The sequence below is a fragment of the Biomphalaria glabrata genome, chromosome 15, assembly GCF_947242115.1.
Source record: "Biomphalaria glabrata chromosome 15, xgBioGlab47.1, whole genome shotgun sequence".
NCBI classification, from domain to species: domain Eukaryota; kingdom Metazoa; phylum Mollusca; class Gastropoda; family Planorbidae; genus Biomphalaria; species Biomphalaria glabrata.
The window spans coordinates 28,302,565-28,317,186 of record NC_074725.1 but is presented as its reverse complement, the minus strand read 5'-3'; the positions used below and the strand labels follow the sequence as shown (position 1 = coordinate 28,317,186).

The 14,622-nt window shown below is 38.4% G+C and overlaps 1 protein-coding gene across 2 annotated transcripts in view; it reads right to left on the bottom strand.

Moving 5' to 3' along the window:
- Window positions 1-14,622, bottom strand: part of LOC106051365 (matrix metalloproteinase-24-like) — a 100,143-nt gene that overhangs the window by 56,430 nt on the left and 29,091 nt on the right. For both annotated transcript variants that reach the window (XM_056011931.1, XM_056011932.1), the window contains exon 2: window positions 11,457-11,788. In XM_056011931.1, the coding sequence (XP_055867906.1) occupies window positions 11,457-11,579 (123 nt within the window). In that variant the 5' untranslated portion in view covers window positions 11,580-11,788. The remainder of the gene's footprint in view (window positions 1-11,456; window positions 11,789-14,622) is intronic.

Below are 14,622 nucleotides of genomic sequence, written 5' to 3'. Positions count from 1 at the left end.
TTTTGGGGATGCATTTTTAGTAATATTTAATGTAAAAAAAAAATCATTTGGGGCCCCCCCTCAATTGGAGGCCCTGGGGGGATTTTCAAATTCTCCCCCACCCTAGCTACGCCACTGTTTGACAGGAAGTGTTGCAATTACATCACTAATATAAACCTATTTCTCCATTCTTTAATCGTCTGACAAGTTTTGGATTTCATCACATTGATTCTTTAAAGTCTTTTTGTATCTCTAACAATGGAGAGTTCGGTTTGCGTAGCTCTTCAAATAAACGATTGAACTTGTATGGTTCAAAACCCAAGTGTTACTAGTAGGTAACTGTTGGCTTTACATATAACATTTCAAAAGACACATTGAAAATATACTATGTAAAACAAAAACGTCAAAGTTGGTCTGCGAAACAGCTGAGAGTGCTGGATATTATCAAAGGTGCAGAATCAATACCACCATAGTACCACAACTTTAACTCTCATACACATGGACTACAACACACACGCGCACAAACCTCGCTCATAATAGAAATAAACAACGGTGGTTACCATTGGGAAAAGAACAAAAAAAATATAAAAAAATCGTAACGAATGGTTCTGCGCATGGCGGAAATAAAAAGGGGTGATTACTCCCAACAGAGAGCTGGACCAAGGGACGATTACTCGCACGAAGATACAGTCCTACTCATCAAGCTATTTACTAAAATCCCAATCACTTTGTAGCCTAGGGTCTATCTATAGCCGCGTGAGTAGTGACACCATAAAAACAACAGACGAAGCTGCCTCTACAAAAAAAAAATAATATAAAATAAAATAGTGATCTGTGGAACAGAAAAAATAAAAAAAATTGCGAGGGACTTCAAAGTTTGTTTATGTTAACAGGCCCCAGACTTGACAACATCCTCATTACAAGTTAGTTTGTTGTAGGCCCTACAATCTAAAAAACAACAACAGAACGATTACAGAAATTGCAGTTTGTAAAGCGAGATTCACCTTAGAGAAATTACAGTTTGTAAAGCGAGATTCACCTTACAGAAATTACAGTTTGTAAAGCGAGATTCACCTTACAGAAATTACAGTTTGTAAACACGAGATTCACATTTCTCAAATAGGTCACAGACAACAAACAAGTGCGACAAGATGGCCGGATTACCAGCCTCCATAAGAGATATCTCGACATTTTAAATGTCTTGGAGATGTCCAAGGGTGGACTGGGTGTCAAAATCGGCCCAGGCATGTCTATACACTCCGGCCCATAAATTGTATATCATGCGATGGGCCTCCAATTCTAGGCTTACCTGTTCTCAAAATCGTTATGTTAAGTTTAATAATGTATCTATAACTTATCTTCTTATCTTATATAATACAGACGTTACTTCAAAAAAGAAGATGATTACGTCCTACGCGTCATGCATTTAGTCATGCATATTAACCAATGACTTAAATTCTGCCAAGTCACTGGTTTTCCTGGCTAGCTCAGGCAACCCATTCCATGCTCTAATAGCACTAGGGAAGAAGGAGTATTTGTACAAATTTGTCCTAGCATATGGGACGAGGAATGTGCCTTTATCTTTGTGTCTTTCAGAGTATTTTATTAAATGTACATTTATTAAATGTATTTTATTAACTGTACGCATACTCTATATCGTTATAAGACATAAAGGACCCATGTTGCTTTTTCATCGCTAAGTGTGTGGGCCCTAAAAGGATGAAGCTTACAAGTTGCACTTCTCTACGGATGTAGGCTATTACATTATTTTGGGAAAATGTCTTAAATTAAATTAGTATTAGGACTATTTAGGACCTATAATGTAGTCTATAAACGATTTTTTTTTAAAACGACGCTCAGAGAATGTTATAAAGCTATTAACAATTTAATACGTACCAAAGTGGCATTCATGTGGACCTTTAGGTCACCCTATCGGCCATTTTGGTACCGGGCATTTGCCGAATGCCCATATAGCCAGTCCGCCCCTGGAGATGTCCATGATAAACTAAACAACATCAAGGCAGGGCCGGCATAGGTAAACTAGGCAGCCGGCTAGGGCCTCCGATTGGTGGGGGGAGCCTCGCAGCAGACTTAAACCATCTTGTTTAAACACGAAATTGAAAAACATCTGCCCAATGCTTTTGTTGGAGTCACAATGTTTGAAACATATTGCGTAATTTTATTTTTTCAGTGTTAATTAATTCACTTCGCCTAGGGCCTCCAATCATCTAAGGCCGGCCGTGGTGAAGGACGCTAAATTAAAGTTCAAAGTTGTCAACTAACTAAATATCCAAACGGAAGAGCTTAAAACAATGGCTTCTGCAGTATAACCCATTCCATGCTCTAATAGCGCTAGGGAAGAAGGAGTATTTGTACAAATTTGTCCTAGCATATGTAATGAGGAATGGACCTTTCTCTTTGTGTCTTTCTGAGTATTTTATTAAATTTTGTTTTTATATTTGGAGATTATGGTTCAGTGTTTTATGTATAATTGCTAATTTACTTTTGAGTCTTCTATCCTGAAGGCTTTCTAAATTTAGTGATTTTACTAAAGGTGTTACTCTAGTCAAATGTGAATATTCGTTTCTTACGAATCTCACTGCTTTATTTTGTGTCTGTTCCAGTTTCTTAATGTTTTCTTGAGTTGAGGGGTCCCAAACAGATGATACCTATTCTATTATTGGCCTAACCAAGGTTAAATAACATTTTAGTTTTATGTTCTTATTTGATTTAGAGAAATTTCTTTTAATAAACCCTAATGCTTTGTTTGATTTTTTGATAGCTTCATCAACATGGGGGATTACATGACAGTGATACAATATACCTACTCAATGGAATTCACCTTTAAAAAAACACATAGCTTATCAACACTTCCTTCAGTTTGTACACCGGATGCACCAAAAAGAAAATACAAACTTGCTAATTATAGTTTATCCGCCATGTATGAAAATAAATATCTGGCCGTGTGTCAGCCAATCAACATTGTTATCGCAAGCTTGTTCAAAAATTAATAAGGCAAGCATACTGTTGTGGAGTGTATCTATAATGTTACAAAGCTTATATCAACTCACTCTGTCTCTCTGTCTAGTACACATCCCATTTCCCATTCTCAGAGTTTGGACTCCATATATTAGAAGATAAAACAAGGTCTCTTTGTCTTTTTAAAATTATTATATTTGAAACATCATTTTCTTTAGTTAAAATTCAAACATGGATTGATAAAGGGAATTGAAGTAAAAAAAAAAGTGCTTTTAAAAATTAATTGACTGGCTTGTCCCCCCCCCCCACCCCACCTACCCCTCCTTTTTTAGGACGTCACGCCCACCTTGAGAGGACGTCGGGTGCGCCCCAAAGTTTGAGAAACGCTGATCTATTAGATGTTGAAATCTGCCTGATCTAGAAACCACTGTACAATTCATCTTATATAAAGGACAACTCCTCTGAACACTCCAACATAAAACTATAGGAGTGAGTGTCACTCTTTTTACTTTTGAGAAACAATATTTACAATATACAGGTCTGTTCGTATGTTATAATGGATGTATTCATAGGTTCTTGACGACTGTATTACCTATTTGTTCTTTCTGTAATGGTGCCAATTGTGCTAATCCACTTTAAATCATATTGTTACCATAAAGACAGAGAACCATATATATATATATATATATATATATATATATATATATATATATATATATATATATATATATATATATATATATATTATATATCATTCACAAATGTATAATATATATAATGTATACATATAATTGCAGTATTCTAAGGGGCATCACTCTATTCTGTTGCCAATGACGCTTCACACGCCGTGACATCCCTGCAATTTCCGGTAATCCACTTCATCTTCAGCTTCGAACAGATCGGAACACTAAATTATACCCTAGTGTAGGCGGCGCTGCATATCTTCACAGAAGACTTTAAGTCAAAACACATAAAGCAGACAACAGATCAATATGAAACCGTTTTACGAACAAAGAGGTAGGCCTACTTTAGTTGCAGTTAACGGAAACGGAAATGGCCACGTAAGGAAATACTAATTGCTAAAATAGTAATTAGGGAAAACGGTAACGGTAATAAAAGGTAATAGAAACAATCCAAAGATAGGAAACAAATAACTAAACAAGCGTTTAGACTAACTTTAGACGGAATAAATTTTTTTGTTTTTTTTTTAGCTATAATGTATTAGATCAATGATACTCAAACTATGGAGGGGGGCGCGGTGGCTGAGTGGTTAAGCCTAAGCGTTTGGCTTCCCAACCTGGGTCCTGTGCTGGAATCTTAACGAAGAATGGGATTCTGAACTTCGGGATTTTTTATGGCGCCCCTGAGTCCATCCACCTCTAATGGGTACCGTTAGATCGTCAAATAGCTGAGCGGAAGGCTTTTCGAGCTCTAAGCGTCAAACAGTAAAAAAAAAAAAAACAACCTGCGAGAACAAACCGTTCTGTCTAGAAGAGACCCAAGTCAATGCCTATGTAAAGCATTGCTAATTTCCGATTAGTCTGGCACCCCGGGCGCATGGGCTAGACATGGCCGGAGGCCGAGTGCACCGGGGATATCCGCCATTTTCCTATGGTGTACCAAGCTAACCGTGGAGGGCTCGCCATTAGTGTAATGGCCCCTTGAGGAACGGCGCATGGATTATCTTTCAACTCCGCTCCGTGCAGTGGGTAAACTCTCGCCTACCCGTGGTCACCCCCACGGGAGTTTTGTTTTGCTACTCATTTAGCCTAACCACTTCCTTTAATGGTCGTTTCAACGATGAGGCAGAATAGCGTGCTCGCGCTAAAGTGGTACCTGACTTAAGTTGGGGGGAAAGTAAAGGCGGGTGGTCGTTGTGCTGGCCACATGACACCCTGATCGTTATGTTCTTTAACCGTTGGGCAAAGAAACAGATCCCCTTAACATCATCTGTCTTATAGACCGCATGGTCTGAAAGGGGAGCTGTACTTACTTTATTCAAACTACGACCCGCGGGCAATATATGGCCCTTGTAGCGATGCTGTCTGTCCCCTCGAAGCATTAGCCCAAAGTGCATAATGAAACCGCAGAAGCTCAGTTTAAAGGTCACAGAAAAAGGGAAATAGGGAAATTATTTCTTCAGTTTCAGTGATTATTCACAGATATGGCTAAATATGTATTGTTTGGTCCCATAAGACACTTGTACACTTTATTTATCCCACACCCAGAAACTTTAAAATATTTTTTTTCATCTGTATCTAACAAAACATGAATCAGATTTAAAACAAATAACCAATTAGGGATTAATTATTGGTAATTAATTATTTTTGTTTAATATCGAATAAGGGAAATAACGTCTACATTATTGAGAGGTAAAGCTGTAAGCGTGGAGTTCTTCCAATTAGTTAGGGTGTTTGTTTAATTTTTATAAATAATTTTTTATATATTTTTTTTTGTGTTTTGTACAAGTTTTAATGTGTTTTTTTTAAATAAATTTATTGTATTTTTAATTGGCATAAGACTGATTAAGTCTACTCATTAAATTACTGACGTAACAACTAATGTCAAGAGCCTCACTATGAGCGAGAGTGTCAGCTATCTCCACCCACACTATTCACTTCAAACACACACACGCGCACACTCCAACTCCGACGCGAGTCATGCCCCCTCTGTGTGTGTGTGTGTTCTCGCGCGCGCTTGACGTGAACGCCAGTCACTGCATTACATATTATCAACATTGAGCAATCAAAAAGTCAGTCTGACTAAATCATTATCCTCTTGTGATGTCGCTATCGGCCCCCGAGGGTGGAAGGGGCGGAGGGGGCTACTCTGTCCACATGAGGATCAAAATCGTGTGGCCGAAAATAGACGTGAATCCGACACACGGCACCGCAAAAGACAACATTGTGGTCATTGGGTTCACCTATATTTAGAACAAAGGGAGTGAATTGAGAAACAAAAAGATAAACACTTAAAGCAGCTTTCAATTATTGTAAAAGTTCACATGCTTAGACTCTATTTTTAGAAGTCATATATACATTAGCTAAAACCGATTTTTAACATAATTATCTTGTTAGGAAACAAATAAAAATGTAACAAAAGAAAAAAAAATGCATAAACATATTGATTCACGTAATCATGTGTACCAGAAATAATTATGAAAAGTGTCACCATTTGAGGACTTCAATGATGATAAAATGCACAGGGCACTACTATGCCCAAAGATAATTACTTCATAGCCCAAACCTCCCGCAGGACGACGGGGGATGGGAGCGGGCAGGGTTTGAACCCGGGACCATCGATAAGTCCGAACGACAGTCCAGCGCGCAAACCGCACGACCAGGCAGCCATATAAATGGGTCCGGGTTGCAGCCATTTTGAATAACAAGAATAACAACTTTAGGTCTGTCGCTGAATTATTAGGGTTCAACAGTAACAATGGATAGGAAGTTAAGAACGGTTGACTAATTGTGGTACTTGTTCAAATGTTGGTAAAAAAATACCTATACAGACCTATCACTAAAAGCATGACATTGCCAAGCCAGCCTATGTTAGAGTGGACGCCCAATTCCCGTAAACTCCTTACCCGCTTGTTATGTGTGTGTGTTTCTATGTTGACGGTGAGAAGTTAGAGAATTGTTGGAATTAATGTATGAATGATGCAAGAAAAGCGGCACTATCGTAAGCCGTGTTAAATACGAGAGACGACTCCAGATTGCCAAGAGTGAAATGACGTGTTTTTTTGTTTTGAGTTAGAGTTGTTTAAAAATATAAGTTTTATTTCATTTCACGTTGAATTCGTCTTTATTAAATAAAAGTTATATTTATTTTGCTCATAAAGAAGTTATTCAAGATACTTCAAGTTTCATATAATACAGCGGTTTAGTCAGGGGCGTAGCTAGGAATTTACAATCATTTCGGGGCCCAGAGGGGCTTGGCCTCTATGGGGGCCCCCTGTATTTTACGAAATATTTAATATTTAATGTAAAAAAAACAAACTTTTGGGGCCCCCCTCAAGTGGAGGCCCGGAGGTTTTTAAAATTCTCCCCCACCTTAGCTACACCACTGGGTTTAGTTGTTTACCAGCAGTTTGGTGCTATAAGTCAACAAACAAACAACGCTGCACACGTCCTTAGGTCTGAAATCTTAAGCCCACCTGTTTAGAAACTGGGTCATATGAGTGTTAATTACCTTGCACAAATTTCAGCTTGATCCGAGATCGGGTGTCGGAGAAGCAACGTGAACATACTCTTGGCCAGACAGACACCAGACAGACATACAATGACAGACAGAGTGAATTGATATAAGCTTTGGGATAATGGCAATGTCTTTGACTCCGAAGATTAAAACTGAGTGTAGTGTATCACATGACTACGCAAAGCCAGTTTCGACCTGCATATTTTCCCCCATCTTGTGCGGTCAAAGCCGTTGTCCTGGTGGTCTATCTAAGTTTTTGTTCCGTACTCTGCGCCTATTCCGCCAAACTCTCAGTTTGAGGCGACCAAAAGCGCTGTTGAACTTTGCAAGCGGTTGGTCATTGTGTTGGCCACATGACACTCTCGTGAACCGTCGGCCATAAAAACACATGAACTTCACTCCATCCGACAAGGTCTGAAAAGGCTTCTCTTTACGTTTAACAGTTAATTTAAAAATATAAATCGGATCTTAAAAATCAGAACGCTAACAAGGGGCATAACTTTAGAAATTAACAATGAAAAATCTCCTACAAGATAATCAAACAATAACAAATAGTTGCCTAGCGGGAGACCCAGAATGAGAAAGCAGTCACATGACTCTAGACATTTATCCATTTGATGGATGTTTATGATCCCAGCGGTACTAACGTGTTTCTCTCCCCCTGTTATAAATGTGTATAATCAATAGAAATTAGATTATCTGCCCTTGCTCGTTTAGCCATTCTTTTTTTGGTTTAGTAACAGAGGGAACAGAAATCAATAATACACTCTGGATTTGAGGATATACATACATAACAAATTTACATAGAAGGGCAACAGAACGGAGTGGATATATTCAATATATAATATAGGAGTGTTATTTCCGGGCGTTGACTTGTAGCACCAAACTGCTGGTAGACAACTAAACCGTTGTCGGCGACCGGCGTAGTATATCTTAACTAATGAAACGTCAAATAACTTAAATATCTTGAAAAAAATAGATGTACTAGACTTTTAGTAATAATATTTCTTTAAAAATTCTAACTACAATAAAACAACCTTTCAGTCTCACGTTCTGGAGTCGTCTCCCCTAACTAAGACCACATGTTGCATCATTCATAACCAATCGCTGACCTCTTCCCACCGTCACCATAGAAACGCACAAACACACACACACACACACACACACTCCATAACAAGGTAGACTCCGGAATTTTTTTTAATTTTTAGGAAGTTGATTTTCTTGAAGCAACAATGATCAAATTTGCATATACGTAGGTACATATGCGCACTTTAATTACCTTTGGTTTCCAACTTTTAAATTACATGGAACGACAAAACGAGAGGTTGGCTTTTCATTTCTATACGAGCTTACCCTCGGTGGTCCGCAGAATACAAGTTTTGACGACTTGAACATGTTAGAGCTTGGTGGCTGAGCGGTTAAGCGCTTGGCTTCTGAATCTGCAGGTACTGGGTTCAAATCCCGGTGATCTTTGGGCGCCGCTGAGTCCACCCAGCTCTAATGGGTACTTGACATTTGTTGGGGAAAAGTAAAGGCGGTTGGTCGTTGTGCAGGCCATATTATACCCTCGTTGACCGTAGGCAACAGAAACAGATGACCTTTTACATCATCTGTCCTATAGACCACAAGGTCTGAAAGGGGGAAACTTTTTTTTTTTAGACCTTAGTTGCCTGCACAGCACGATGATAATGGCGTGTCCAGTGTTTGGCTACTGGGGGTACATTGTGACAGCATACTGAGAACCATCGGCAGACTGTTATCAGTGAAAGGGAGAAGTCAAAATAGAATTTTAAAAAGGGAGAGAGAGAGAAAGGGGAGAGAATGGACAAGGAACTTTAGCCCAATATTCATTCAGTTTCTTGCCACATTGTTTGCAATTTGTTATGAAGCTTCTGTTTCTTTTTTTTTTTTGGGTCACTTAAATCTAGATTTTTTTTGTTACCTTTTTGCCTTTACCTATCCCTTAGTCTAGTGGACAGTTCTGGCACCATGCAAGACTCGTCGACCGTCTCTCTCCATTCCTCTCTGTCTTTTGATTTAGTTAGAACCTCTTTCAATGGCAGACCCGTCCACTCTTTTATATTGTCCTCCCATCGCTTTCTCTGTCTGCCTCTTCTTTTTTTCCCTGGTACTGTTTCCTTGAAGGTCTTTGCAAGCCCCGAAGATCTTATAATATGGCCCTAGATTTAAAGCTTGCGTTTTTTTTGTACGATAGTTAGTAGATCTAGGTCATCATGGGGTCCGATCGTTGCAGTAACCCTGTCTCTAATCTCTTGGTTTGTGCTGCGGTCTTTGAATGTGATACCCAGAATCCTTCTGTAGCATCTCAATTTCATTGCTAGGATCCTCCTCCCTAGCTCTGCAGTCAGCGTCCAAGACTCACAAGCATATAAAATTTGTATATGCTTGTGAGATTTTATAGTGACCCCAATAAAGGAGAGAAGCTAAGTTTTGTATAATGGACCTGTGGACCTGTCATCTGTCTGTCAATCAGTCTGTCACGTTTAGATTTTAACAAGCAAAATATGAAACATCTTTTATAAAAAGCTTTTCTAACGAGAAGAACCCCGCATTTACAACTATATATATCAAGAATGTAGAGGTTATTTCACTTTTTCGATATCAAACTATTAACTATCAATAATTAATCGTTTAAATGGTTAATTTTTAAATTGATTGTTTTTTCTGGTACAATAAATAATTGTCTAAGGTTTCATCTTGATCCGAGAATGGGTCTGGGAGAAATAACGTCTACAATTATTTAAGGGGACAAAACCTGACAAATTAAACCATAGCTGTAAATACTGAAGGATTAATTCCTATATTGGTATCAACAAAATAATTATTATTATAGTTCGTCCCTCGTGGTTCGATGATGACCACTTTGTCATCCAGGGGGCTGAGGACTTTGCACTGCGGTTTTATGCTTCCTCATGTGGCTGGTGACACCTATCTGAGCCCGGAATGTTCGGCCGCACACTGGGCAGGTTATTCCAGCTGAAGCTAGTGTCATTGGCCTTGCTTTTCTTCTCTGGCGCTTTTCTTCTGCCAGCGTTGTTCTTTTTTCCTCAGCAACCTGTGCGCCAGTTTTCACAGCGCGACGCCATGATGCTCTGTCATGTGCCTCTGTCTCCCAGGTGGCTGGGTCTATGCTGAACGCCTTCAGAGAAGCTTTGAGGGTGTCCCTGAAGCGCTTTCTTCGCTTAGTTGGCCATACAAGAGTCGTTTAGAGATGCGGCGGTCTTCCATTCTGCAGACGTGACCTGCCCATCGCAGCTGAGACTGCATCAGGATTGTGTGGATGCTTTGCAGACCCGCTCTTCGAAGGGCCTCAGTATCTGGTATTTTGTCTTGCCAGTAATTAATTAACTGATTGGTTGTTGTTTTTTTCGTTGATTTATATATTGCTTAGGCCGATAAATAATTCTGCTAACTTTTAACATGATCCTAGCATGGTTGTGGGAGACATACCTTGTACAAACTTTTTACCAGACAGACAGACTGACAGAGTGAGTTGATATAAGCGTTGTAACTAGAAGCAATAATGAAAACTGATTTTCACTATATTATAGTAATGGGCTTAAAAAAAGATGCAAAGGTCACTTCTGAAAGATTAAAAAATCCTGTATAGATTATACTAATAAAGAATTCCTAATAACCAATGTGACTCGCATGAAAGGTAAATAGTTCTTTTAACAATTGTATTAAAATAGTCACATACAAAGACCGTATCAAAAACGAAGAGATTAGGGACATGATTTGTACATCGATTGGACCCCATATGACCTGCTAACTACTGTCAAAAACGCAAACTAAAGATCGATGTCCATATTACAAGATCCTCAGGGCTCGCAATGACCTCCTTTCAGGGAACAGTACCAGGAAAAAGAAGGAGAGGCAGACAGAGAAAGCGACGGAAAGACAACATAAAAGAATTGTCAGGCCTGTCATTGAAAGTGGTTCGATCCAAATGTTAGATAGGAATGGAGAAAGACGGTAAACAGATCTCGTGTGCTGCCCCAACGGTCCAACAGACTAAGGTATTGGTGAAGGTGATGGATATATACTTGTGTTAACTCTTTCTCTCCTAACTGACGATACCAGCAGTGATTCGACCAGAATGTGGTAAATAATTACGGAGAGAAAGAGTTAATTATAGAATAATGTCACGACTGTGGTTCATGTCGCTGAGCGCTGATTCATGTGACTACAGAGCGCTATTCTAAGTTGTCTAAGATTTATATGCCAATAAAATCTCCTAGTACAAAATTATGTAAAAAAAAAAAAAAAGATGTACTTACCAAGCCCTGCGACTGGGTCACGTTGACCTCCGGCACCGGCACCGCCAACACTGAACACAACACCAAAGAGGCGTAGACCAGGACAGAAGGTGGGGCCTTTTGTCTACGGCCCCTGACTGTCATCCTGGCGTTACCACTGGTCTCCCCCTGGGCACGGGTCTAGCATGGTATCCAACGGAGGCTAGCAGATCTCTAGGCTAGACTTCAGGACCATGGCCAACTCGTGTCAGTGCGTGGAGCAGCTTTTCACTATAAGAGATATGGGCGCTATTGTAGGACTGAAGATGATAATCTACTGCTCAGCTCTGCAAGTCAGCACAGGCATGATCTCTCTAAAACAAAAGATAACATAGCTTCTTTGAAAAATCTGGCCAGCTTTTTTATTGGGGATATTCCATAGACTTATATATATTATTATGTCTAGACTGGACACGATCTTTTACAATTACAAAAAATGTGAAAATTTTTTTTAAAGTTGAAACAAGGCGTTGTTTTGTAAATTAGTTATTAGAAGTAAAATTGTTTTTTTTTTCAACCCTAATCTATATAACATATAATTTAATTTTTAGATCTAGATCTAATAATTGAACTAAAAAAATAAGAGTACTCTCGTCTCATAATTATTAATATCAGGTGACCGAGCCTCGCTCGGATGAATAATTTGTGAAGGAAGGATATATACCCGAAGTCATTTTGGGAATATTGTTGTAATTACGAAAATGAACGATGGGGTTTAGACTCAATCCGAAGAGTAGCTTTTTCGTTCTGTCAGTTCTCAATGTAATAGTACATGGCGATTTGAATAGAAAGTCCCCCCAACAGTAGGCCTATAGTAAACCACAGCTCACGTCTTAACGTTTTACATTGCTTCTTTCGCGTAAAACTATTGGGCTACGAAAATGAACGATCGGATAAAGACTACTAATCTGAAGAGTTGCTTTAGTGTTCTGTTAGTTCTAAATGTAATTGCACATGGCGATTAAATATAAAGTCTCTTAAGTCCTCCTATAGTCTAGACCAACCACATCTCACATCCGTCTTATAGTTTTACAATGCATCTTTTACGTAAGACTATTGTAGGCCTACTATTATTGACTTGGAAGAAAGTCTTTGCAGTGTTACTTCTCAGATGGTTACGTTCAGACATTTAATTATGGAATTACTATACATTCATTATGGCTTTGGTACGAAACATCAAGTGACGCAAATCTCTACGTTATAGGGTAAAATAGGCACTTTGTGACAAAGTAAAATGGCAAATTTTTTCTTAATAGACTTAAATCATTGCATTAGTTTTCTAAAGAAACGTTTCCGTGGGGCATCTCTGTTACGCCGAAAAATATGTTCGTCCCCCATACGGGATACGTGCCCTTCCCAGCCTGACTGTGGGACTATAAGAAGTTCGCAATTAAGGCGCAGAGAAGCTGTGTTATGACCATTTCCTTTGTTTTGGTACAGGACAGTAGACACCGAAGCATGAACACATGGTAATAATTCACCAGCAAAATAATAATAATAATAAGGCTTGTCTTCGAGTCCGAAAATTAATGAGGATTGCAGCTGTGACCTACATATTTTGCCACATACAGGGCAAGCATAACCATTGTCCGCGGTGATCGAATAAGATTTTCTTTTAGCGTCTGCGTCTGTCCTCGGCAGCAGATTTTATTTTGGTCTCAAATGTGTATCCGCGTCCTTTGTATAGATGGAATTCTTTAAGTCCGACAGTTACGCAGGACAGAGCAGTATCCTGTATGGGAGACGAATCTCAGACGAACGTATGCCAAAGGCAGTCTTTTTTGGTGAGCTAAAAAGTGGTCGACGTAGCACCGTAACGCTTAAAAGACCAGTTTAGGCGCCAACTTGCCTTAGCTGACATAGAAGATAGCACAGAAAGAGACAGCTGGAGGTCACCAGCAAAAAAAAAAAACAACAATGTAAAAGGTATTTACACCACTCTACGCAATTAAAGAGTAAACAATTTATTAAGCACTTAAAACACAATAACTAATCATAAATTGGCACATTTTATTTCATTACTTTTCTTTCATAGTTCTATAATAAATTAATCTACAGTAAGATGGTGCGCAAATGTTTATTTAGGTCTAATGGTTCTTAAAAACTTGTTCTTGTTTGCAAAGAAATATTTTAGTGTACTGCGATAAGCCTAGTGACGTAAGCAGCGTTTTTCCCGTTTACGTCATGGAAAATTTTCATTCATAAAACATTCTAGCCAAAATTAATTTTTCGATAATGAGGCATTTTCAAACCGATATAACGGTCGACCTCGAGTTTTCCCGATGTGGCCAATGAGTTGAGAATTTTTTTCTCACTATTATGCACATACCATGAACTTTTAAAGAAAATCGTTAGAGCCGATTTCGAAATAAAATTTATATATATATATATATATAAATATATATACATACATACATACATACATACAAGAATTGCTCGCTTAAGAGTATAGGATTTTGCAATTTTTACATACATAATCTAGAAAGATCACGGCAATCAATCTATTTAAATGATAAAAATCAACAGACATGAATTATTTCGATCTAGGATTTTTGAAACATTATCTGAAAGGAAATGGCATTGTTTCATATATTTGCGTGAATATATAGTTCTGTGATTAACTCTTTCTCTCCTAACTAACGATACCAACGTTGATTTCACCAGAATGTGGTAAATAATTACGGAGAGAAAGAGTTAATAGACCATTCTAAAGAAAATCCGAGAAATGATGTTGCATTATTTCTAAACTTTGAAAACTAAAGATCATTACTTTTCTAAGACAGAACAGATTGGGGCGAGTTCCCTTAGACTGAAAAAGAGTTACGTACATAAATATATATATATATATAGCCTTATATAGGTCTGTAAATCTATCAATCGCGGATAAGAATCTGTTTCCAGTTTCTAGCCTAGATATCATATATTTACGTCTACGGGATATTCATATCAAAAGTTAATGACAGTAACCGGCTCTTTATAAACACAGTAGATTTTTATTTTTTTACAAAGCTTACATTAACTCACTCTGTCTGTTTGTCTGTCTGTCTGGTAAAACGATAGTACACGTTATTTCTCCCACACCCAATCTCGGATGAAGCTGAAAAGTTTCACAACTACTTCGTTTTACCTGACAACACAATTAATTAAT